The sequence below is a fragment of the Corvus brachyrhynchos genome, unplaced genomic scaffold (assembly GCF_000691975.1).
Source record: "Corvus brachyrhynchos isolate BGI_N302 unplaced genomic scaffold, ASM69197v1 scaffold87, whole genome shotgun sequence".
NCBI lineage: Eukaryota > Metazoa > Chordata > Aves > Passeriformes > Corvidae > Corvus > Corvus brachyrhynchos.
This window is the reverse complement of record NW_008239767.1, coordinates 2695828-2721798: the sequence shown is the minus strand read 5'-3', so window position 1 is coordinate 2721798 and position 25971 is coordinate 2695828. Positions and strand designations below refer to the sequence as shown.

At 37.9% G+C, this 25971-nt stretch overlaps 1 protein-coding gene across 6 annotated transcripts in view; it reads left to right on the top strand.

The window, feature by feature from the left end:
- The window catches only part of UBE3D (ubiquitin protein ligase E3D), a 165072-nt gene that overhangs the window by 35374 nt on the left and 103727 nt on the right, over positions 1-25971 (top strand). For 5 of the 6 annotated variants that reach the window (XR_001864804.1, XM_017742823.1, XM_017742826.1 and 2 more), the window contains exon 7: positions 11106-11244. Coding sequence is in view for 4 of the 6 variants with exons in the window: in XM_017742823.1 (XP_017598312.1) it covers positions 11106-11244 (139 nt within the window). In the remaining 2 variants the exon portion in view is untranslated. Of the gene's footprint in view, positions 1-7874; positions 8069-11105; positions 11245-25971 lie in introns of those variants that run through there. The other variant, XR_001864805.1, reaches the window with a different exon arrangement.

Below are 25971 nucleotides of genomic sequence, written 5' to 3'. Positions count from 1 at the left end.
GGGAAGCTCAGCTGCACACAGGACACGCTGGCTAATGTGCAGACAGTGAGAAGGTGCTCTGCATTTATGACCCATCACTAGCATCCCTTGATAAGATTCTGTAGGTTCTTGAGGTTGGTTTGTGGAAAAAATACACTGAGGCAAATATGTTTTATTTCTCTGGGAAAATGAAGTGTTTGTGACGGTACTTGGACTTGGTGGTGCTAGGTTAAAAGTTGCTCTGTATGATCTTAGAGGTCTTTTCCAATCTAAATGATTCTGTGTTTTTGTATTTTCTGTCTATCTTGCCAGTTACCTCCACCCTTCTTCTCCTGCCCTGATTTTTAGGCACATTTGCTTTATTTGGACAGTTTTGGAGATAAACCTTCTGAATTATACTTTCCCCACAAAGCCTGTAAAGCTAGAGGAATACATTGTCAATGCTCTGGATGAGAAAGACTACAGGTTGACAGCAACAGCTGCAAGAAGAGTCTGCTGAGGAAGGCAGCCGGTCCAGCAGACATTACTAGTCCCATGAGCAGGCTTCCTTAAAATTGAATCAGTCTTTTAAGGGTGAGCTGTCTGGAATTACTTTGCATTTACTAGGGTAACCATATTGATGTCAGCAGCTGTCAGAAGGAGCTTTTACACAGTACTTTGTTTTTCTACAGCTCTGCTATGCACTTCTACCTTCCAGGAAATGAGCATTATTAGAAGAGGCATACACCCATTTGCTAGGGCAAGTGGCCTTTATATACCCTTATATACATATCCAAAGTGTTGAAAGGTTAAAAAAAGAGATGTAACTTGAGAATTCAAGTACTTGGTTCATACATGCTGGGAAGAGAGGCTTTTTACTTTGGTGGTATTGCTGCTCACATTTGATATTCCCTGCAAGTAAGGTGGCACCAGTCAGGCTGTTAGCATAGGTCAGTAGCACACTGCTGTGTCCTCTGCATCCATCCCAAGCACAGTAGTCTACAGTTACTGTCATACATTAGGGAAATGATGAGCCATCTGTTCTAATTTCGAGCAAGATGTATCCAGGAAGGAATCAAGAGGTGCTTAAGGTGAAGAAAAGTATTTTAAGAAGCATTCAAAGCTATGCCTTCATTCTGAGCTGTATAGGCATATTCAAGAAACCTGCATTCTAGAGTCATAGTACCACTGTTGCTACTGCCATCCTCCACTATAGTCAATTATCAGCAGTGATCTGGCTACAGCAGTCTGATCTTTATTGTTTTCAGAAAAGTTACTTTAATTCTTTCCACCTGGGATGCAGTAAGACATGAAAAGAAATGCAGCTTAAAGCCTTAGCACAACCATGAAAGTGAAGAAGGTTATTCTAAAGCATTGGCTGTGCAATTTTTATGAGAGTAATTTGCTTTTAGCGGGACCACATTGCTTTGCTGCTGAGAAGTCAGCAATTACACTGTACTTTGGAGCTGCACCAGCAATTCTGCATAGTGTGGATGTTGAAGAGCAGTCACGGCAGACTTTAGGCAGTGCTCAGCAAGAGCTAAACTCCTGTGCTTTTCTTGGTTTTGTAGGAAAACTAAATTAATGTGGATTCTACTCTTGCACCCAGGTAGGCAAGAATTATGTAGGAATTTTTAAAAAGTAGTTTAAAAAATATATATTGTGACAGAATTCACTGTCTGACATGTTTTCTTACTATTATGTGTAGATATGTGTGACATCACAGGCCCAGCAGGAGCTGTTTTCTCCATGAGCTTGTATCCCTCAGCCAGATGCTCTAAAACAGAACTTCACTGTCACTGATGAAAATTTGCAGCAGTTTTCTGCTTTTACAGGTTTAGCTTTTGCAGTAAACTGTTGATCTTGTAGGTGAATGAAGAAAGAATGTCTCTCTCCGTAGACAATTATTGCTATGTGTTGGCTCTGTGGATAGATCTGCTGCTGCCATATCTTTATGGACTGGGGTTTTGCTGGTACAACATACTCTGGGACATACCCAGCAGGTTTGGGATTTTATATCCAAGGTCAGTTCCCACAAAATTAAAATCACTTTTTCTCTTCATTCTTTGATGATCCTTCTTCTGCTTACCTGGTGCTGAAGCTAAATAGAGATGACAGTGTCTTAGTTGTACTCACGGACCATCTGTGCATGGTTTGAGAGCTGTCGTGAATTTTAAATTTAGTACATTTGCAAGTGTTTGTGGTCCCACGTATCTAGGTGTCCCATTGGACATAAGTCTGCTTTAGACATTGCTGCTTGATTTAGGTTTCCATACATTTGTTTTAGATCTTATGAATCTTCAACTTAGAGGTTTCAGAATAGATGAACACCTGCTAATCCTTCTGTGATGTTTAAGCTTTATTTCAGTGATTCTTGCAGCTGAAATTCTGTTTTGTCTTCAACAGAGACTGTACAGTTGGTGCTGTTTTGCAATGGAATGAAAATATTTTATGGGTGATAAGAGTTTGCAACTTAAAATTAATGCTTTTGAAATTGCATAGCAGCCAGATGGAGGAGGGAAGGCAATGTAGAAAAGCAGTTGGTGAACACCCAAAAATCTTTAGTCTGGAGAAGTATGTTGGGCATTACTTTGAAATTACATACTCCAAGACAAAGTTACTCCTGAACAGGATTAAAATGTCAAGATTTCTTGCTATGCAAAAAGTTGCAGTATGTTGAGATAGCTTTCTGTGCTTCAGAGGAATAATCTACCTGTAAACAACCTTGTTCGTCTGTGTCGGCACAGTATACTAACAGAGTTGTTTGGTTTTCTGCTTTTGCTCTTTACCCTTTGAGAAAAAAAAGAATTGAATTCTGTGGACTGTTCAGAGACTTTATTGTGCAAATAGCATTTCTTAATAACTATACCAAAACCAATGTAGTTACATTTAAGTTAATATAGGGCAGTTGAGTCTACCAAAAATGTTCGTTGGAGTGAAGCAGAAGGAAAATAATTTGGGCTTTGCTTTACATTTTGAAATAGGCAGCTTTTACTTCTCTTTCTGACTTCCCTTAAATAGCTTACAATGATCAAAGCATGTCAAGAAATTGTAAAATAATTTCAAATGCATTAATAAAATTAATGTCATTGGTATTCATATGTAGTTGTTTAATGCAAACAAAATTATTTAATCCACTGGCTTTTAATGTACCTTTTGGCATGAGTTATTTAATCTATGCTATTTATTGGAGTAAGAAATGAGAAAACTGCATGTGGAGTATGGATTTTAAATCATAAAAGCATTCATCAGAGCAAATAACATAATGTTAATTAAAAGGCGCTTTGAAATATTACAAGATCAGTTGATACCTCTTATGTCAGCCCTTCTGAAAAATATTGTGGCACTGGTACTCTGGTGAGGTTAAATATGAATTTTCATTATAAGGCTTTCTTATTAGTATTAAATAACTTGCCCTTTTCAAATGGTGACACTTTGAAAGTTCAAGAAGGACTTACATTTTGCAGGATAGGGTATTTTAAACCCACTGAATTGTTTTTGCAGTGGATTTCTATGTAACTTCTTTTTGACTAGACTTCAGAATTGCATATTTTTTCCAATCAAAGTATTCATTACTCAGAAAAAAAGATAGAAGACTATTAATAATGAGCATGTCCTTGTATATACAACTATTATATTAATATATAGAAATATGTATAATTGTATATTAATATGATTGTTGTATATATAACTAATATAATTATATATGCTACTTTAAAATATATGTACTGTATGCTATATATTTGGTGCACTTTATTGTAAGGATTATATGTTAGTAATTTTATAATGAGAATGCTTTGCAAGCAATAGTATTTAAGACCATGTGAAAATACAGAAATTCAGTTAAATGTGATCTTGTCTCTGTAGTGATACAATGAAAAAGAAAATGTTTAAAACTTTGAGATGGAGCTTCTGTGTTGACCACTGTAGTCTATTGCAAAAAATACAAGAAGTCAGGCTCTCTGCCTTCTTACTTCCCTTCTCTTGCTCATTTCCTTGCAAGGACACCAGTGTGTTAAATTCTGTTCTTCGATTTTTTGTCTCTTACGAGAGATTTAATACCTATTGGTTTGGGATACCATGCAACTAATAAAGATCCCAGGGAAAATTTGCTCAAAACCCACACTTGACACTCCCAGCTGCTCAGGATGAATAATGAATGGTAGAACATGACCACAGATGTTTGTTTCAGGAGGGAAGCAGTGGTTCTGCAGAGCAAGTTTTTTTCCAAAGGAACGTACTCTAGACTGTGAAAGTACCACACTTCTTAGTCGTCCATATTATTTAAATTTTGGTAAGAGTTTAGTAGCTAATGAGCAGGCATTGATTTTTATGTCATTTTTAGATCACTGCAAGGATAATTAAAAGTATAAATAACTTAGCCTCCCGGTACATTAAGTATATAGACACATCATCAACCATAATTAAGAATTGTTTTTAGATTAAATCATTTTTACAAATAGTTATTTAATTTAGCAGCTTTGTCCTTTGGTTCAGTAAAGTCATCTGTCTTTTCTCTCAGAGCTGTACTTGTGGAAAGGGCAGCTTTAACAACATTCAGTGAACTCTGAGATTTAGGGTTGAGCTTCTGTCAGCTTTTATATTGGATTCTTCGGCACAGGCTTGCTTCATCAAAGCACTGAAGCTGCAGTTAACATCTCCTTCAAGAGTTTCACAGCTTTTGGAGCCCTCAATGCAGAGCGCATTTACCCAGATCGTAACTAATAAAATCTAGTGTCACGGTTTGAGACAAATTCGGAGGAACGTCCAAAATGAACGTCCTCTGATAGGAGATGGGTTACAGCCACCCCTTCCCCACCAGGTTCAGAAAGAATTTTCCTCAGAGGAAAGTGAAAAGTTAAAAAAAAGTTATTTATTTAACAAGCAGAGTGCATGCAGGCATGGGGAAAAAAAAAAGAGAATAATGCTGAATAATAAAACATCTCACTGTGGAGAGAAGCTGGCAAAATTCAAAGGCCTTGTGGGTGTGGCTCTCTCCTCTCCAGAGCTGGGGTTCGGTGTGGGCCCCCTCTGGGCCAATGGTGTAAGGCCTCCCAATGATGTTCTGGTGTTGCTGAACAGTCCAGAAGAGAAGAAAAAGAAGAAGCCAAAGTGCCGAGGGAAAAAAAAACTTTCTTGCCTCAGCTCACAGACTAGCTGAAAAACAAAGGAGTTGAACTCTCCATCTCTCTCCTGAGGAAGGAGCTGAGAGCTGGGAAAAGCAGGAAGGTGCTTTCCTCTGCTCTGTAGCAGCCAGGAACGCAGGGGAGTGTGTATCTGTGTCCTTGAACACAAAACCGCTTGGGGTTTTTTTTCTCCTTTTCTCTCGGACCCGGTTTAAAGACACAGAAAGGCACGGGATTCATGTCTGGCATAGGGCAGACGATAGGGAATACAGTATCATACAGTCACCTCAAGACATCTAGTTAATACATTGCCTCAGCAACACTGAGCAGAGCACTGAGTAAGAGCTTTTTAATTTTCCAGTTTTGACCTGTGTAGACTACCCTTGGTTAACGTATTTGTAGAAGTAGCCTGCTAAATTAGAGGTGATGATGGGGATGTGCTGGAAAGGAAAAAAGGGCTTATCTGTTCCTCTTCAAATGCAGACTTACTTTTTCTGTTGCTGAGACAGCTCAGTTGCATTTAAAAGTGAATCTCATGCATGATGAAGGGTGATTACTAATTAATGTCTTTAGCACTGATGGAAGAGGCTTCTTTTGAAATAAATGCAATCTAGTCAGAAGTCTGGTCCAGTTTTTCAAAATCTTGTGAGAAACTTTGTCAGTTTCTCTCAGGTTTGAAATACAAAGTTTTCTTTTGCTTCACTGATGTGTCGTGTGTGTTGTGTTTTTCTGTGAAGATTTAGGATGTTGTGAGTGGGTTTCATAACCTGATGGATGACTGTGTTAGTTTACTAGTTCGTATATCAAGAAATTATGAAATAAATGTATTTCATTATTTTGGTGTCTTAAACCTTGCTTTTAACGACACAGTTTTGAAATGTTACTCATACAGACAATTCATTGGGATCAATGTCATAGTAAACAGTGGAGAAATACCATTCTCTGATCCATGGTGATTCAAATGTAAAACATTATCTAAAAACATTGTGATCAATTATTTCTGCTAGAGAAGTAACTGTCTTATCTATAATCTTATCTGAGTAGTTGTTTTCAAGTTTTGCTCCTCTCTGCTTTCAGAATAAATTGGTTGAATTTCATAGAGCATTCGGTGATTTCTTTTTATTTTTTAAAGAAATCAAAATTTTCCCAGCTTTCCCATTATCATCAACTAAACAGCTTTGAAAATACGACTTCATTTTTTAAAACATTTTATACATATGACTATGGGAACTTTACTTTCCTAGCTGTATTTCTTTTACTGGTTATGGGAATGTGACAGTCATATCATGTTCTAAATTTCTCCTTCAAATGACCAGTTCCTTAGGGAAAGCATTGAAAAGGACAAGGGGGAAGATAATCTCAGCTTGTCATCTTTATTTCTTACTTGTTTTGAATGCTCTGTGCTGACAGTTTAGCTCATAGCACATGGTTGTTCCGCATCAGCATCTAGCACAGTAGCCAAGTATCACCCCCTTGAGTTTTACTTCTTCACTCTCTGTACTACTTCAGTTCAGTTCTGAAATGTGTGCCAGAAATATATTAGAGTTTTATTAGCATTCACCATATGTGGTTCTGTCCCTCTCAAAATGAAAGTTCTTTGAAGGTTCTAATTATATCTTTTAATTTTACGTCTGTTCATTGTGTTTTCATGGGTGAGACTAATAGATACCTCTTAGATTGAAGGAGTTCTGAGTTTGAGGTTTCACTTTCATTTGCAGAGGCTGCATCTGAAGTTTGATTAACAGTGGGGAAACCTCTGACTTGTTCTTACTGGGGATCAATTCCATTATCACCAGTCCTTCTTCCTGCCTCAAAATTTAAGATTTTTTTTTTCCAGTTGTCGTGAACTCCACAACATAGAGTGCACTTGTGTAAAAGCACCAAGTCTCTCAGTTTGTCTCACTCATTAGGGAATATTGTGGGCTCTGACTAACGTGTTTACTTTGCTTATAGTAGTTGTTTTTGCTAGATAGAAATGTCATATGATGGAGTTTATGCTCATGTTCTCCCAGGTAAACATCACTTGATTAGCTGGTATATATATTGCTGTGTTCCATCAGCAGCTTTTCCCTGTGGAGTTACTAATGTGCATTTTTTCTCTGTACTCAGACAGTGATTTTCAGGAAAACATAAAACTTGCCCAAACCTAATTTATTTGAGATCTTGCTTAAGAAAATTTGGTTGAAATAAGCTAAGCGGATTAATACAAGTTCTGGGGAGGAGTGGGATGAAGAAAAGAGAGAGAAAATGGAAAGAATGGAGTGACAGACAAAATGCTTAGAATTATTTGTGTTTTCCTGTTAGTGAGATCACTGACAGACAAAACTGGATGATGATGGTGATTCACAGAGGTGGATTTAACATCCTGTGAAAAAAATCACTCTGGCATGTCCTTTTCTTGACTCAGACCATGCTCTGAGCTTGAACCATTTTCCTGAGTATTTTTCTACCTTTCACTCTTTTAAAGCCTGGTTTCTAAAACTGACTCATGTCTCCCTCAAACACTGGCAAGGTCAATAGGTAGTGGTGAGATTTTACGTGTCACAAAATTGGTCCAAAGTAGATGCAGTCTTGTCCCCCACAATGAGTTAGAGAATCTATGCAGAATTTATGAATTTTGTTTGATACTGAGGGTCATATTTTTTTGTGTCAGACTGTGAAGTCCAGAATCTTAAGGCTTCTTTGCAGTGTAGAAAAGTTGAATATTTGCTGAAGGAAGAACAGCATTATTGCTCTTGTTGATCTCATTTTCCTCAAGCTAATGTCTTATCTTCCCCTTATTCCTTTCAGCCAGCATACCAAGCTGTGCTGTGATCTCTGGGAATTGTGCTGGGAACTGGTGGGCTGAGTTGTCCTCTGTGGATGGTCACGCTCCTGAGGAACATTATCAGCTAATCTACCTCTTCCAGTAAACAGAAAGCAGTCTCCTCTCCTGTACTGGAAGTGAGACAACTCCCCTTATACAGAAAGACTGCGAAACTAAGGTGAAAAGCAGTGGATTCTTTGTGGTTTGTTTTGCTTTTGTTTTAAGCATAGATGCTTTTCTCTTTCCTCCACAATAAAGATTATGGAAAAATGTTTCTAAAAGCAATAGGGATAAAGAAGAACAAAGAGAAATGATCTAATAAAGCAGTGACTTCCCACAACCATTTGTGTTAAATGCTGTGAAAGGGCAAGTCACAAAAACTAATTCCTAGCACGTGTTCCTGGAGCAGTAAGTGCTGGGATACACAGGTTTTGTTTGTAATAAGGCAATACACTGGAATAATTTCAGGAAATACTAATAACTGAGCAATTAGTAAACAAGATTTGCAATGTGATTAGGCTAAATGTCTTTATGCAAGCATTCTTTCCCTCAAATAAACCAACAGCCACAAAAGGAAAATCCCTAGTTCAGTGCCAGGGCTGTACTAGTTGGGCTTTAAAATGAGGACGCATCTCCAAAAAACCCTTATATCAAAACACAAGAATAGAATCAGGGTAATGATGTAAGTTGTGATGTTTTGAATATTGCTTGGGGTTCTGAAAAGATTTTCTGCAGAGAGGGTGTTGACCTGTGGAAACACCTTCCTTGGATCCAGAACCTTAGCATACCACCTCCAGTCTCCAAACTCTCTAGCTGTGTTTGAAGGTGCCTGCACAGTGCTTTGTTTAGACTTGCTGAGACTCTCTGAAAAAGAGAGCCCCTGTTTTCCTAGCTTCACCTACATTTGTCTGCATCACCAGATTGTAGAAAATGTAGAAAAAAGAATGAGTAGGGAGCATATTAAGGTAAGTTTCTAATTGTGTGGGGAAATGAAGTTACCAAGTGATAAGGAAATGTAAAACTCCATTCTGGATTACAGTTAACAAGACTCCTTGGTTACTGGTTACTTAGTGCTCATCAAGTGGCTTTAAGTGTTCCTTCTGGAACATTTATAGAATCATAGACTCATACAATGGTTTGGGTTGGAAGGGACCGTGAAGATCATCTAGTTCCAACCCTGCTGTGGGGAGGGGGGATACCTTCCACTAGACCAGGCTGCTCAGAGCCCCATCCAGCCTGGAACTCTGAACCAGTCAGGGCTGCCTTTTCTGGGCTTGGCCACTTATTCTTATAAAAGAATTTTGTTTCCATTCAATGTAGACATAGTATTTGTGATTTAACTGGAGGCTTGTACCTTCCAATAATGAAAATACTTCACAGTCTCTTCTAAACATCTCACCTTCCTGTTCTAGTGGTCAGTTGGGGGTTTTTGTAATAGATTTAACAACTTTTCCAGATCCATGTGGCACAGTATAAGTGTCCAGTGGGATACTACATATTACAAAGGCAGTTAATGTGTGGGAGGTTTTGTCCTCTGCCCTTTGGTATAGTCTCAGACATGTTGGAAATCTTAAGTGATGCACTGCCATTAGAAGAGCCAGAGGCTGCCTTTCTTTACCATGTAATGCTTCCTTTGTCAAGATGACTCACTCTGGTGAGGTCTGAGAAAAGACATGGTGTATTTGGTAATCTAGATGTGATATGATTGTCTTTTAATGTGGGGAAAAAGAAAAGAATGAGAGAAAGCGCTCTTTTTTTTTAGGGAGGTGAAAGCCGCTCTGACGTTCTGTGCATTATAGATCTTGCTTTTATGTATCAAAACAGAGTTGGATTCTTATATACCCATAGATAAATTAGGAAGGAGGAAAAATGTAAATATTAGGAAAGACAAAAGCAAAGAGTTGAAATTCAAGTGCCCAATTTCAGACAAATGGAGGTAAGAAGGTGAAAGTACACCCACTCTTTGAAGAAAGATGTGTAAATTATGCTAAGTGAGACATCTTCTAGAAGAACTAAGAAGGTGCTATGTACAAAAAGTATATATGCAAGTCTATGTGTAAGAAGCAAGACGTTACAGACAGTAATTTGGTTTGGGAGACCCGAAAGAATGAGAACTGTTCAGGGTGACACAGATATTGTAAAGAGAGTATTTGCTCAGTTTTCACCATGCTGAATTCTGGGGTCATGACTCCTCTCCCAAGTGTTTAAAAAAATGTAGCTGTTTCTAGAAAGTATTTTAAAATAAGCAGCAGTTCAGTCAGAAGAGCTGGAGGAATTCAAAAGTGAAAGCTGATGCTAAGATTTTTTATTGAAATTCTGAAGTCTCCTGCTTCTGAAGGAGAAGGGTAGGAAGCATTGTCTTCCAAAGTGATGCACTCAGGTCTGCTGAGAATAATTGGCCTTCATCTTACCCAGGGGTATCTGGTACTACCTACCCAGACAAAGTTATTGAAGTAGCTGGATCACTGATCAGTCTGTCAGTTTGTACATTATGGAAGAAATAAGCCTGAACTATAGGAAGCAGAATGATCTTGTGTCTTGAGTAAATCTTGTTGAATTAATCTTGTTCTTCAGCATGTGATAGTGGGAACAGTTTATAGGAATATGCTTCTGAAATGTTGTTTTTATGAGTAACTCTAGAAATCTTAACTGTTTTAATACATCTAAAGAAAAAAGCTGTATAAAATGAACTGGGATTGAGTTTTGCTTGGTACAGACTGTTAGTAAGTTCCCAGTGAGCATCATGAACATCAGTTTTGAAAATCATGCCTGACCTCCTGTCTTTTCAGAATTGAATGGAATCTTTCTTTCTAGAAACAAAATAAAAAGTGGAGGCATTATCTTCTGCATAGAATACTCTGTGTGTAAAGTCATTATATAATGGGAAATCACCAGTGACAGATGAAATTTTGTTCAGAAGTAATGAAACTTTGAATTAGAAACATGAGTGATTTTTCCTAAAATATGCTAACTTTTCCTTTCACATTATGTATCTTTTTGAAAGATATTGGTGGTATGGTTAAGGCACTTTATCTAAGTACGCTGTGTTTTTGTGGTAAAAGGCACTGATCTGGGACTTTTACAGGGAAAACATGAAGGGAATTTTTTATCATGTTAAAATGTGATATGACACATTTTAATACTTAATTGAAGCTTACGGTTTGGATATATTTTAAGAAAATGAAAAAGATCCTTTTTTTTTTTCAACTCTATAGCCTTGCTGATGCATGGGAAAATGATATGGGAGTTCATCCTTTAAAGTTTCCATCAGAAACGTGTTTGGAATTATTGCTGATACTGGGTTTGAGTACCGCATCTCTGCCACCTTCACTTCGCTGCATGAACTCTTTTCAGGTAAGGAACAGCTTCTGTTTCAGTATAAAGGTGTTACTTTTGGAAAAAGAGAGGTCCCTGGGGCCCATAAACCCTTTCAGAGGGTTTTTCTTCTGGAGTTGCATGACTCTCCATTGTATTGAAATGTAGACCAAGGCGGAAAACGCCATTGTATTTTTAAACAGTGCATTACTGTTTAAAGTGATGAAATTTAAAGAAATTTCATCAAACTTAGACTGGGTAGCTAGAATCATTATTAAAAAATATTGTGGGTTTAAAAAAAAAAAAAAAAAGAAAAGCTTTCCAGTGGGGAAAGCGTTCTTCTGTGTAATACTTTGGAAGTTCTCAGCAATCATAGAAATTTTCCAAAGAAAACATTGTTGCATTGTTAAACTGTGATTTGTATTTCTTTTGTAATGTGTCTGGAGAGTATGATTTTTACAAATGCAATAGAGACAACTGAATTCATGATGATATGACATAGCTACTCAGCCTTTTTATGAAGTTTCTGTCTTCCCCTGTAGTTACATAGTCTATCAGCTGTGTATTGATGCAAAACTAAAGTAACCAGCTGTTGAGCAGGAATTGGACTGAATCTGTGTTTGTTCTGGCAGCTATAAAAGAATCATCATCTTAGTGGGACTGAGTGTCCTTAACAGTGTCTAACATGAAATCAGGTAGCTTCTATTTGTCCTTATTTCCTGTTTGTAGTTAAGGCACATCTAATTAGTGTTCTTGAGTTATGTTTACTGAAAAATAATCTTTTTGTAAATTTTTGGAGCCAAAAACCCATGGTTGTAAAACAAAAACAAGTAATTGATTTTAATAGCGTTATACTGATGTACAACTGCTGAAAACTCCTCTAGATGTTAGGAAATAGGTATGTACCTGCATTGTGTAGTCTTATGAAAGAAGCATTGTTGACTCGCTTTTCATTTTATGTGCTTGGAAACAGGGAATCTGTATATGGTGTATATGGGTACAGCAGCAGCCACTGATCAGTTCAATATGTTATTTTAATACCCAAGGTCAGAATTGTAACTGGGTTGTACATTCAGAGGCCATAAAATTGAAAAATCTCCTGGATGCCAACAGATTGCAACAATTAAACATCTCAAGGACTGGGCAGCGCTAGTTATCCATGCAGTTGAATAGTCCATGTTTCCTATTAAGAAGTGAACTTTTTGGTTGTCTAATCCAAGACAATTTATTCTTTGTCCATTACATTACCGGTAATCTGTGGTATAGTCTTCTCTGCTTTACCCATGACAGGTTAAATAGGAGTCTCTTCCTGTATGCCGAGGCTGTATGTCCTGTATTGTTCCTGTGCATACTCAGTCCCACACTGTGTATTCGGGATTCCCTTTGATTTGTGTATGAGGTAGAGGTAGGAAGTGATAGATGTCTGTCAGCTGGTGTTTTTACCTCGAAGTACACAAAACATCAGACTTTTCTTTTTTTCCTTGTCAGATTCTGCACGATTGTGCTCGATTGCGCCTGGGTAATTTTAGCTCTGTAAAGAAACCATTGCCCTACAGGCACATGGTGCAGGTCCTGGAACCATAGGGCTATACCAGCTGTGGGGTGGGAGGTCCCCATGCATTCCCTGGAGACCCTCTGACCATGGCCTTTCAACCCCAGATTTCTGTGGAACAGATGAAAGCAAACAGTACTTTGCAAAGCTCATTCACTGAACGCTGGCCTGCACAGATCGTGGTTTGCCTGCCTGTGTGCCAAGGTTGGTGATGTGACAATGTCCTGTCTTTCATAGCAATGCACTCTGCAGTTTTTGAAAAACCCAGGTTCAGAAACCTGCTCTGCTAAGATAATGTTCTATTTTGCCAAGTGAGAGGAAAGGAAAATGGCTTTTTTGATAAAATTCTGTGACTCCAACTCTCACTCTCCTTGGCAGACAGTCAGTATCACCAAGTCTTTGTCCTAGAGGGCAAACACTGTCCAGTAAAATATTGTTTTATTTATTTTTATCCTTATAAACCTTGTTTGGATCTCAGTTAGTGAATCCATGAAGCAGAAACAAAATTTGCCCAAGCTTTTCACTGATGCTTTATAATGGTCTGCCAGCCTTAATTTTTTTTTTTCTGGCTTGCTTCTTCATGTTCAGCAATACTAGAATTACAGATCCTAGTTTTTCTGTATTTTTCTTGGAAAAAGTTGGCAAGATCTGAAGAGCACTTGAATAGCGATAATAAATTGTGCTGTTGCCTGAGCATAAGATCACGCTGCATCCAAAATAGTGAAGACTGTGAGCCAAAAAGGGAATAATAAAAGGGCACTAATTGAAAACTGGTATTTCACATATCTTAATGGAGTAATGGCAAAATGACAAAACTAGTTATGCTTTATTTTGTGGTAGACCTTAATCTGGAAGTTGTCTGGTAAAATTTAAAACATTTTAATTCTATATTACAATTAAACTTGCATTTGAACTGAAAATAATTGCAGAGTTCCCTGTTATCTACATAGTGGAACAGTGGCAGTCTTGTTCAACAGGGGCCAGGCTCTTGCAACTGAATGCTGGAGGAATTAGAAGGAAAAAATGACCCCAGAAATTGCCAGAGTTTTCTCCTTTCATATATATGTGTTTCCACTGTTGGACACCTGGTGAGGAGCTAAATGGACCACTGCTTTCCACTGCTTTTCTTTATGTTTTCATACAGTATTTAGAAATGTGTCTAACAGACAGCTCTAATGTAATGATCTAAAAGTCACAGTTTAACTCCTGATACCCTGTCAGGATGGCTTTTAAAAATCCAATTGTTTTTAATTAGGTAACCAAAAAGATGTCACCAGCACCCGTGTTTTTTGAGAATGTATTTACCCTCTCTCCCAATTATATTACAGTACTGCAGTGTTGACAAGCCAAAATTTTAGTTGGTATGCATCTGCACTGGATGATGCTTAGGCTGTAAAAGGCACACAAAGGAAATCTGCTTAGTTGCTAATAATCTGTAATAAACTCTGTTCTGCCTTGTGCTCTAGAAGTACTCTCTGGGACTAGCTTAGCAGACTCTGTATCAGTGCTGAGAAATAAATTACATTTTATTTTCCATTGGTGTGCTACTGCTTAGTAACATAATATTTGAAATCACTTTTCAGTTCTGTTTTGACCCTGTAAAGATCTTTCAGTGTGATTTATGTTGCTAGAGGAGCCTGGAAGAAAAGAGCAGCAGCAGACTGTGCTACATAGCTCTCTGCTGAGTTTAAGGTGCTCACTAAAGCCAGCTTATAAGTTTCCCAGGCTGTTGATCCTAGGTACTAGGTTGTCTTTGGGTCATCTCTCATTTTACGTGTACAATTGCAGTGACAATTTTTTGGTGGACTACAGAGAGTTAAATCTTAGCGAGCTCGAGCCTCTAAACTCTGAAGGACCAAAGTGGATAGACTGTTTCTTGCTGGTTGATGGCAGCTCCCAGCTTTACTGGAGAACATGGTTTTTCAGCCCTGACTTGCATCTTCCCAGGCTTGTAATCCCTCACCCATACTAATGATGTCTCAGATTAAGGTAATAGGATTGACTGAGACACTTGATACTTACCCTGGAGCAGTGAGAAAAGCAGTAGGAAGGGAGAGAGGAGTTTGCTACTAGAAAAGATTAATTTTTAGTTTGCTTTTGCTCTGAGCATTGTTTTGCCACTTTCTCTTCAGCTCCATTACACTGCACGGAAAGCTGTGTTACCTTATTACACACTCAATCTACATGGCTGTCCACCCACCTGAGCTGTCAGCCCTTTGCTTTAGGAATGGTTGGGCTTTACTTTGTGTATTATTCTTAATGCTTGCAAACACTTGTAGCTAGCACCCACTTGAGTTATCATGTACTTTATCACGGAACTGCTCAGCTGCTACTTCTCAGCCCAGTCTAGGAGAACGTGTTGGTATTTCAGAGCCTAAGGCACAAAACAGTTAACACAGGGAGATGCTTTAAAGTGACAAGCAATCTCTGCTGTGTTTTTCTAACCTTATCTCGTCTTTCTCTGAATTCAAGCACAGTGAACAGAAAATGTCCTGGATATTGAATTCTTATGATGATATATGGGGCTGTTGGGCACATTTTCTCTCACTGATGTTTTTGTGGGAAACCAGGCATTTTACTTCCCTTATCAAGGCACTATTCATAAGGCCACAGACTATAAACAAGAGTTTTCAGCATTTAAACAGATCATGGTTTTATTTTTACTTTTACAGTTGCATGAAATTGAAGGAAGATTGTGATTAAGAACTGCTGAGCTGTTTCAAAATTTTGTTTCAAATAGCTCGTGATAGTTTTTGGAGCTGCACCCAGTGCCCCTGGTAGCTTTGGTTAAGTGAAGTGAAGCCACTATTTAATAAAAAACAAAAAAATGTTCATTCTACCATTGCAGTAAGAATCCCTAGTGGTGTCTCTGAAGGAAAAACTCATTTGCAGTTATTTTGCTTTCAAAAAAGGAGGAAAACCCAAGGTTTCTCATGGAGCAGCCTGTCAAGTTCTCTGTCATTTAGTCTCTTAATACAGCACAGGAAACTTTTTAAAGGCAACATATTTAGAAATAGGAGTTGCTCAGAAAATAAGAATGAATAAATACAATATTCATTATAGTTTAGTGGCTCTAGTATATGAGTATTAAAAGGGTCACGGAAAACAAAATATAAAATTACTGCTGTCTCTCAGGTCCATGCATTGTCAAAATTAAAGTGTTCCTTGATATTTGGTGGTTTTTAATATTGATACTTTTATTTTTATGTGTCTCTATATGTATGAAAAGCAATTTCAAAATCATTTATTGCAAGAAGTTAGCTGAAGATAGCAGGTGCACCTGTGTCTTCTGACAGTCCTTTTTGAAGCAGACAGCTGAGTGAAATTAAGAAAAGTTTGTTCAGCTTGGCTGTTCCATTTGTTCTGGGCATTTGGAGCTAGAGAAGATGCACGTATTCTTTTATGCTGGATTCCAGTCCTTTGGAGCACTGTCAAACAGCAGCAAAGACAGGACAAAGGTACAAGAAAAGAAAATATAAAGAGTGAAGGAAAGGCTTTCAAAATATTGTGTCTTTTATTAAACTATCCCAGAAAGGAAAATTAAGTAAGTGAGTTTATGCAGTAAAATGTCTTATTATCCCTTTAAGCATTTTTTAAAATCACATGCTATTATTTGCCTAGTGAGGATCTCCCACAAAATGAATTATAGGTCTGAATATGTGTATTCTGTAGTATTTCACAGACAAAAGATGAGTTCCAAGATACTGTATGAATTAAAAAAAAATATTTCTCTCAAGCTTGCGACTGCTCTGAAACTTCTGCATTAACATTGACAGTATTATGAAGCAACCACTGCAAATACATTGCAATCTCTGTTTAAATACAGTCATTTTTGCTTTCCTTAGCTGACCGGTTCTACATAATGTGTACTACAGTGCGCAAAACCTGAGTAGTTAGTGCCAGCCTATTTTGGCTGCTCTGATTTTACCCAAAATAAAGATGTTTTGATCTTTGCAGGTTAGTATAAAAGTTCCTGCTATGTGCTTTTTGTAGTTTTGACTAACTCAGATAGGATGCCAGGATGACACAGAATGGATTTCTTTTCCGTTTTATTTGTGATCATTATGTGTAAGTTTTTAAGTTTCATTTCAAACAACTTGTTTTAAATAGGAAAGAAGTACCCAAACCTTATATATGAAAGCAGATGTAGTTTTGTAAAATATGCATACAAATATTTAATTGGCTTTTAAATAAAAGAACTTATAGTGTATATATTTGGGGTTTTTTTTATGTTTGTCTGCATTTAATAAGAGCTATAATAAATCTACTGAAACACTGCAGAATAATTAAGAAAAAATTATAAAATTATACTGAACAAATGCTGCCAAGAGCAAATGATATTAAGAGAGTTAGTGTTTCAATGACAAATCTGAATACTTCGTTGCAGAATTAGAGAGATTTCTATGTTCAATTAAGAAATTATTATTTTGTCTGCTGCTTAATTGTTCCATATTAAGTTGATTTATAATATGTCACTCAGGTTATCTTACTTGGTGTTCACTGTAAGCTATCTTTTAAAAGTATCTCTGGAGCATTCAGGTATATGCCTTGGACACTGAGACTATCCATTTCTTTTGGTGCTACCTTTTAGGGCCTCAGTCTCAGAGGGAACAATTTTTTAATTGAACTAAAATTAGTATTTTTAAGTCCTTGTTGAACCTGTACCAAAAATGTTTCATACTGATTCTGCATAAACTTTTTTAAAGCATAACGTCACCTGATTGAGCACTGTTCAGCTCTGTATATGCAGGAGCTTATTGAACAATGTCCTATATGTCCTCTTGTGTCCCTATATGACTCATCTGTATCTGCAGCACAGGCTCGCATTTCTAGCCTATGGTTTTGTGGTATCTGTGGCTGCTTTGGACATGCTGATGGGAAGGTATTACTTCACTTACCTAATATGTGGCATGGCTACATTTCCTCTAATGGAAGGAGCTGCTTGTTTATATTGGCCGGAAACAGAACGAAATCAATCATGTGCAAACCTGAACTGAAGCTATGAATGGGAAAACTGCAAGCTGAGCTTCCTTGTGAAAGCACAAAATTTTGTGATTATTTCATTGCTCAGTGATGGAGAATCAGAGCCTTGACAGCAGTGGCCCTAAACTGATTGAAAATTTGTCATCAGTTTCTTGGAAAGGGTAAATGGTTCTTTTTTTCCAAGGCAGTTCTCCATTAAAGAGGAAATCAGAGAGAGGGAACCCGCACATATCATAAACAGAAGTAGATTTAATTACAAAAAGACTATGAGCTCCAAGTAAGAAACAGTGCATGTGTAGCATGCAGGCAAGTGTCTCCTCTGGAAATATGGTCTCCTGCTGCTTGAGAGAGTAGATCTGCTGGAAGAACTACTCCCTTCTGTGCAATCCCCTTTGCCTAGAATATGGCAAAAGCCACCTGTTACATAAGCATCTGGTAATACATTTCAAAGCAGTTTTCTTAGAAAAGATGCTCAAATATGTCATCAGGGTGCTTTGACCCTGGTTGTCCACCAAAGCTGCTTTATCAGTCCCCTCCTCAGCTGGACAGGGGAGAGAAAGTCAAATGAACAGCTCGTGGGTCAATGATAAGGACGGGGAGAGATCACTCACCAATTACTGTCATGGGCAAAACAGATTTGACTTGAGGAAATTAATTGAATTCGCTACAATCAAATCAGAGTAGGATAATGAGAAGTAAAAGCAAATCTTGAAAATATTTACCCCCAAGTCCTCCCTTTTCAGGTTGAACTTTATTCTCAATTCTTTGACAGCTCCTCCTAGTGGTTCAAGGATACAGGGAATGGGGGCCATGGTCAGTTCATCACACGTTGTCTCTGCTGCTCCCTCCTTCTCAGGCAGAGGACTCTCACACATTTCCCCTGCTTCAGTGTGGGTTCCCTCCCACGGGTGGCAGTTCTTCATGAACTTCTCCAACATGGGCCCTGCCTACACGCTGCAGTTCTTCATTAACTGCTCCAGTGTGGGTCCTTTCCGTGGGGTGTAGTCCTTCAGGAAGAGGCTGCTACAGTTGTGGGTCCCCTGTGGGGTGACAAGCCCTGCAGCAAACCTGCTGCAGTGTGGGCTCCTCTTTCCACAAGTCCATCCAGGAGCCTGCTCCAGTGCAGGCTTCCCACAGGGTCACAGCATCCTTCAAGCATCCACCTGCTCTGGCATGGGTTCCTCCACGGGCTGCAGGTGGGTCTCTGCTCCCCCATGGACCTCCATGGGCTGCAGGGGCACAGCTGCGTCACCATGGGCTGCACCAGGAACTTCAGGGGAATCTCTGCTCCAGTGCCTGGAACACCTCCTCTCCTTCTTCGCTGACGTTGGTGTTTGCAGAGCTGCTCCTCCCACGTATGCTCACTCCTCTCTCCCAGATTGTTGAACAGTTTTTTTTTCCCCCTTCTTAAGTCTGTTATCCCAGAGGCACTGCCACCACCACTGATGGGCTCAGCTTTGACCAGCTGTGGGTCTGTCCTGGAGCCGCCTGGCATTGGCTCTGTTGGACATGGGGGGAGTTCTGGCAGTTTCTCACGGAAGCCACCTCTGCAGCCTCCCACTACCAAAACGTTGCCATTCAAAACCAGTACAGTCATTTGCCATTTAGATGTGAATGTCCAATTAATTGCAGGGATCCAGTTTAGATGGTCCAGCAACAGTCTGTGGATAAACTTTGAAAGGGGTGAAGACAGAACTAATTAGGAATGAAAATGCCTGATTGGTGCCACTCTTTTTTTTTTTTCCAGTTTTCATCTATTGTGAACTTTCTGATTTTCCCAAGTAATTCTGAAATCTAAAAGTGTAGCTGTTATGTCCTAATGATTGAGTAGTTGTGTAGGTAATGTACTATTAAACAGAAACAGAGAGTTTGTCTTTATCAATCGGCACCACACTGTGGAAAAGACAAATACCCGTGTTTTATGTACCTGAATATGTACATAAAGTAGTCTTATGGGATGTCTGATATACTTCTAGAATGTCCATTCCTCTTCATTAATCGAGGCTGTTGCCTTTGTGACTGAAAAACAGGCTCTGCTCAAAAGATAAATTTAGACCTGTGCACAACCAAATACTGCAATACATGTTCAACGTGGTTTGTATAAGGCTGCTTCCCTCCAAAACTGTGGCATCTCTAAGTTAATCTCAGCTCTATCCAGATTATAATTAATAGCTTGGTTTATGTGAAGTGCAAGTGTCAATGTTGTAGCTAAAAGTGCACAGAAATCACATTATCAGCTACAAAGACCTCTTTTGCTTTAAAAATAATACTGAGTCACTGGATAATAATGACTCGATAATGGAGATTTTCCTTAGAAGTGTATGTTGTTATGCCATGTGTTTTGTGAATGTGTGTTGTTGTGGAAAGCTACAACACTGTTCATTTCCATTAAGAGTCTGGATGGAAACTTTGAAGCTAATTGAGGAGTCCAGAAAGCTCTGCAGAAAAAAGGATGTATTTATAAGAATGCTTCTTAGTAGATTTAAAAGTGCTTTAAAAATGGATGGATCCAACTCTCTTAGATTTCAGCTATATGCTGGAATAGATATGATATTATCACAGATCAAGATTTTGAGGAATCCTGAGGGAGGTTGTCAATAAATTCTAGCATTTTATTAACAGACAGGTCAGCTTTCCAAGGCACTTAGAGCAGCTCAGGAGTGTTACATGTTGAAGAGTTGGAAGCGGTAGTAATGTCTTCAAGGAGACAAATGGACAAATATAGCGAAGGCTGTAAAGCCAGAGCATAATAATTGAATCAATGACTTGACTATGATAAAGTACATGGTGGACAAAAAGGAAGAGGGCTGTTAAGTTCTTTTCTTTTTATTGTCAGTTGAAAATGAGTCTAGAATGGATCTTTTGGTGAAGAAGTCAGTAATGCCTCCAGTGAGAAACATACAATTTACCTTCTCTCAGAAGCAGAAGTCCATCATTCTGTTGCAATGTCAGTTAAGAGAACAGTGTGCTCTAAATCTTTGTGCTTAAATCATAGGTCTGTTCCAGGGGTGGTGGCTGATGACAAATGGTACTGCTTGAAAGCTTCCGCTTCTTAAAGAAGAAAACTCTGTTTGGATTTTAGGAAAGCTAGAAACATGACATGGGGGAACAGGTCAGATCACTGTCCAGGGGCAGGGAAAGACCTGAAGGGAAGTGTAAGAGATAAGATGGACTAACTCTCCTTTTACTGGGCTGGTGATGTTCCCGTTGACATACACCAACACAATTCTGACTGGCCGAAAAAAGGACAAGATTATTTCCTTTGTCTCCAAGTTGTTTGCTGCTTTGATCTGTAAAAAAAATCAGTTGTGTGAATATTTGTTTGTAATAGCTCCACTGCTTTTGAATTAAAGGAAGCTGGTTTACACATGGGAGTGTGTGGAGGTATCTCAGCCTGTGCATTTTGTAGAGCTCCTAAGATAAGATTTGGAATATTCCCGTGGGAAGAAAGAGAGGGGCAAAAGGGTGTATAAGCATTAACACAACCTACTGAAATAAGGAGACTGTTTAGCATCCAATAGAAAGCTGTTACGCTTTGAGGTGAAACTTGGGAACCATTTAGCAGTATGTAGAAAAACTTGCAGAAATCTGAAGATGCCGTAGCGGAGTGAGATCACAGGGAGTGTTGGATGGGCAGAATGTGATTGCTGTTTGGACTTTTGCCAGGCATTTTGGTTAAAGTTTCTTCATCTGTCTCCCAGAGGCTTGACAAGTAACATCGGAAGTGATTCTGCCTTATGGAAAAGACAAAAAAAAAAAAAAAAAAATTCCTATATATCTAATGTAAACTGTAAAAGCATGGTATATAGAGAAAGAGACTATTTTCAAAAATCAGTTCCCAGTCTCCATTATTTTTGTGAGCTGTGGCATTGTGAATTGGTGAAACCAGATAAGGGACCTATATTTCTTCTGTGGCTTTTAGTGAGCTTGAGTTTTATATGGAAAATAGAAGAAAAAGAGTATTAAGCACCTCAGCTGCTTGGAAAAGGATCTTGCCTGAAAACTTGTACAAGTGAAGACGTTATTTTAATTGTACTGACTATTTTGGCTACTTAGTCCTCTTCCAACTTCTTCCAGAATGCCTGGAATTTTTAAATATTATCCTGAAAATGACTGAGCATTGTACTGTTCAGATGTTCTCACTTTCTCTGACTGGTACTGCTGACCCTAGTTCTGCTTCTTATCAATAACTGTATGTCTGAATAATTCAGTTTTAAATAGAAGATTTTTTTGCTGTTGATGCTCCAGTCTTTGATACATTTTGTATTTTCATATGTCCCACCAAATTAAAAGAAGGCTATTATTGTGTAATGGGGGGTGACTAGCTAACATATTTCTTTCTTAACTCTCCAGAGAGCCTGCTGCTGACTTTTTATTTCATGTTTTCATACAAAGTCTATTTCATTTATCATTTGCCAGATTTTCAGAAATTAAATTCTAGGACTGTCTTGTTTCCCTCTTTGTTAATCACTTTGAGTTTTATGCACTGATGAATTTCCATGTTACTTTCTCATTTTTGTTAGATATAAATTTACTTTGTTTCCATGCCATTTATGAGCAGACAGCTTTGTAATTCTTGCACCTTTTCCCTGTTTAGAAACTAACTTTTAGTGCTTACAGTTACCTAATTGTATTTGCCTCTTTTCAGCTGAGATGAGAAAACCGAGGCTGGGAGGGGAACAACAGGGCTTTATATCCTTCTTTGTAGCAAAGTAGAATCAACTTTACTTCTTGAATTAAAAAAAAAAAAAAAAGGTCTGCTGAACACACAGAAACCTTCATATTTCAGTTCACCTTCTGTGCTTCCACAGAAAGGAAATGCATTTTCAGCTGTATTTTTGTAGAGTAGTAGCTAGTGACTGGTTAAATTAATCAGAAGTGTCCATTCTGCATGATTCTTCTGGGGATATATTCCATTAAGTGACTGCTTTTTCTGTTTTAAGGTAGGATGTATAATGTGACTAAATAGTGTCTCTAAAACTTACTGTATTCTGTTCTGTAAGCTTTTGCTTGTCTGAGCTATATGGTTCAATGCTAAGATTGATTTTGAAAGAGTACTGAATCTTATTCTACATTTTTAAGCCACTCCTGTGTGAGGAGTTTGGGGAGAGACCATTCTCCCATTTGCCTGGTAATTAGATCATCTTCTGAGGACTCTAGCATTTAACAAGGTTGTATCCACAGCACTAGATTTAGATGAAGCAGAGCTCTGATTCCACCTGGAAATGATTGTGCTCCTGTAATTTAGTTAAAATGAGCTGTCAGAAGTGAGACAGTGCTTACGTATTTTTAAGTGTAGCTCAGAAGCTGGAGAAAACCCTGGTGACACTTTGTTGCTAATCATTTTATGTAAGCCTTTCCTGCAAAGGCAGAGCATGCATTCCTAATACAAAGCAATGAAGAAGTCAAGTGGAACTCTTTTACAACAATACTGAATACTGGTTAAAGTACTGATACTTATTAAAGTGCAGTGTCACTGTTGGATTATACTCCTTTCCCAACCTACATTCAGATAATTTAAAAAGCACCTGAATGCCTGATTAAATCTTCCAAAATTATTCTCAAAACAACCTTGTAATATTTTTTTACAACAAGGTAATCATCTTGAAGAAGATGCAAGTCACAGAAAAAAGAATTTCATGTAAAGACATTATCTTAATCTCACATAGTATTCTGTTTATGCAGAAGTGACTTGTCAGTCCTGTTTTAGCCATTCCAATAAAAATTGCCAGGACTTTGGATTACCTAGAGTTCTCATTCAAATGAACAAATACTGAGTGTTTTTTAAAGTTAGGCAATCATTTAGGGTGCCTACCTGAAGATTTAGGAGCCTGTTTCTCGTCTTGTAAGCTTAAAAATGCTAGTGGTGGTCCCTTAGTGGTGGCAGCTTTGCTTTAATTAGTTTGTGTGGTATTAAGGAAATGCACCTGAAGTGTTTGTGGTGATAGCTCAACGTTGTAGGCAAGGGCCAGACCCTTTTGAAGTTAATATCAAAACTCTCTTTGGCTTCAGTGGTGCAGAACTGGCCTGCAAATGAATAAACCAGCCAGCTGGCTGTATTGTAGAGAAATAATTATTGCAGATTCCTCATTAGCACTATTGCATGTGAACTTTGCAAGCAAATGCTTGAAGCTAATCTCAGATAGCTATTTGTTAGACAAGTGAATTAATAGCTGTGGCTGCTGGTTCATGCAGAGGGTTCTCTGTTGGTTTTTTTTGTCTTTTGTTTGAAGACTTCAATCAGTATAAATGATTTAAAGGCCTCACTCCACTAGATGGGGAAAAGATGCTTATAATGTAGTACTTGCTTACACTCTGCAGTTATTGATATGATGTAATATTTTTACACTTGGGTAAGTATAGATTTTGAATAAAAGAATTTAATTAACACTGAATAAATGTTCCTCAAAAGGGGAAAACTATTTCTATTTCATTAATGCTTCATGCTTCTAGCAGTTAACTAATTTAATTTTACTCCTGGTGTTCAAGGTCTGTGCTTTTCTTTCCTTCTGTTTTTCAGTCTTTGTTTTAAACATGTTTTGTTTGTGTTTTGTAGTTGGGAAGAGAAGATCAGCCAGAGATAGAAGATAGGGAAAAGTACAAAGCATTTTTTTACTTTAGTTGAACTTCATGTAATGCACAGTGGACATGTATCCATGACTGTGCATAAAATAAATGTAATGTGAAAAAAATTAGGTTTTTGGAAAGATCCCTGAGATTTAAAGATTACAAACCCTATTTTAAAAAGCAAGTTAAGGGACAATGAATTATTTTAAATAAGTAAAGTTAGGGAGGATCAGTCACATTATAAAAATAACACTTGCACATGCAAGCAAGCATGCTCATTTAATTTGGCTTAGTAAGGAAATTTAGGGTTTTGGGGATCAAAAGCCCTTTTGAGAGTTGTTTTTAGTTGTATATGCAGTACAATAGAATTTTGTATAAAATGCTTAAATTCAGGTTACAAAGTGAGTGAAATGATGTGGCAAATGTTCAAAGTGAATAAAAAGTATCTGTTCATATTGTGTTTCAAGCATCGAGGGTTTTAGTGTGAGAAGTCCAGGAGAATGATTGTTTTAAAAGTTTGAGGCAAACAATTTTTCATTTTTATTTTTCTACTAACTCAGTACAGCTTTATTAAAGGTTTTCATGCAGAAATGTTAAGTGCCTGGTTTCAATATTTGGTAGTTCTTAGTGTTTATCTTATAAAGCTGGTAAAATTTTGAACAACTTCAGGTTATTTCATTCAGACCTTAAGGTCATGCTGTGATCCTCAGCTTTGGATCTTGCACATTTCTAACTTCATCTTTCTACATTTCTACTCATTTATGCTATTTTTCATTCACTGAGCTTTGGGAAATGCTATATATTTTTTTTATGATGCAGGCAATTAGGGTTCAACAGTGTGTTTTTTTTAGTGGCCTTGCCCTAAGGAAGATGTTTTAAACATTATTTTGGAAGTCTTAGAGCAGACCAATGTGCTGTAATAATTATACTTCAATAATCCAAAGTGATGACTCCAGGGAGATATGACTCCAGTGTATACTTTATTCATATATATTTCTCCTTGATGGTAAAATCGGATTTAAAAAATAAAAAAAATAATTGGAAGAAAAGATCTGGAAAATTGATTCTTCTTGAAGGTCATTAATGTTTTCTAAAAAGAAGTTAAAAATTAACATGAAAATCTCATTGTTAAAGAAATCATTCTAGCTTTGTTTTGCATAGTACGATTTTTATCAGTACAAGAAAAGGTCTCATAATAGTAAAACCTAATTGTTATTTTCATCTGAAACTGGAAAGTATTCAGTGGCTGGAAAACAGACAAAGAAAAAAGGGGGGAGAAAAAGAAGCTTGAAGAGAACACTATGGACTTCATGGAGCCATGAGCTGAAGGACAGATTCATACTATGTTGTAATATAAAGAAAAGAGGTTGCAAAGGAGGAGGGGAGAAGAGAAGGGGAGTCAACCAAAACTGCAAGATAAGGTTTAATTCAGAAGTATTTTCTGTCCAGTATTTGACTAAAATATCTTTCAAGTGAATGAAGGAAGTTGATATATAACCCTCCCCTGCCGTGTAGCCCTGGGAGAGGGGCCCTGAGGGCACAGACACGGGGCTTCCCTGCCCCTGCTCAGCCTCGTTCCCCATTGGTTGGTTTGTGTTCCCTGTGCGGGCAGAAGGACCCTTGGTCCCGTGACTGGAACAGTTCCTCAGCAGAGCTCCGGCCAT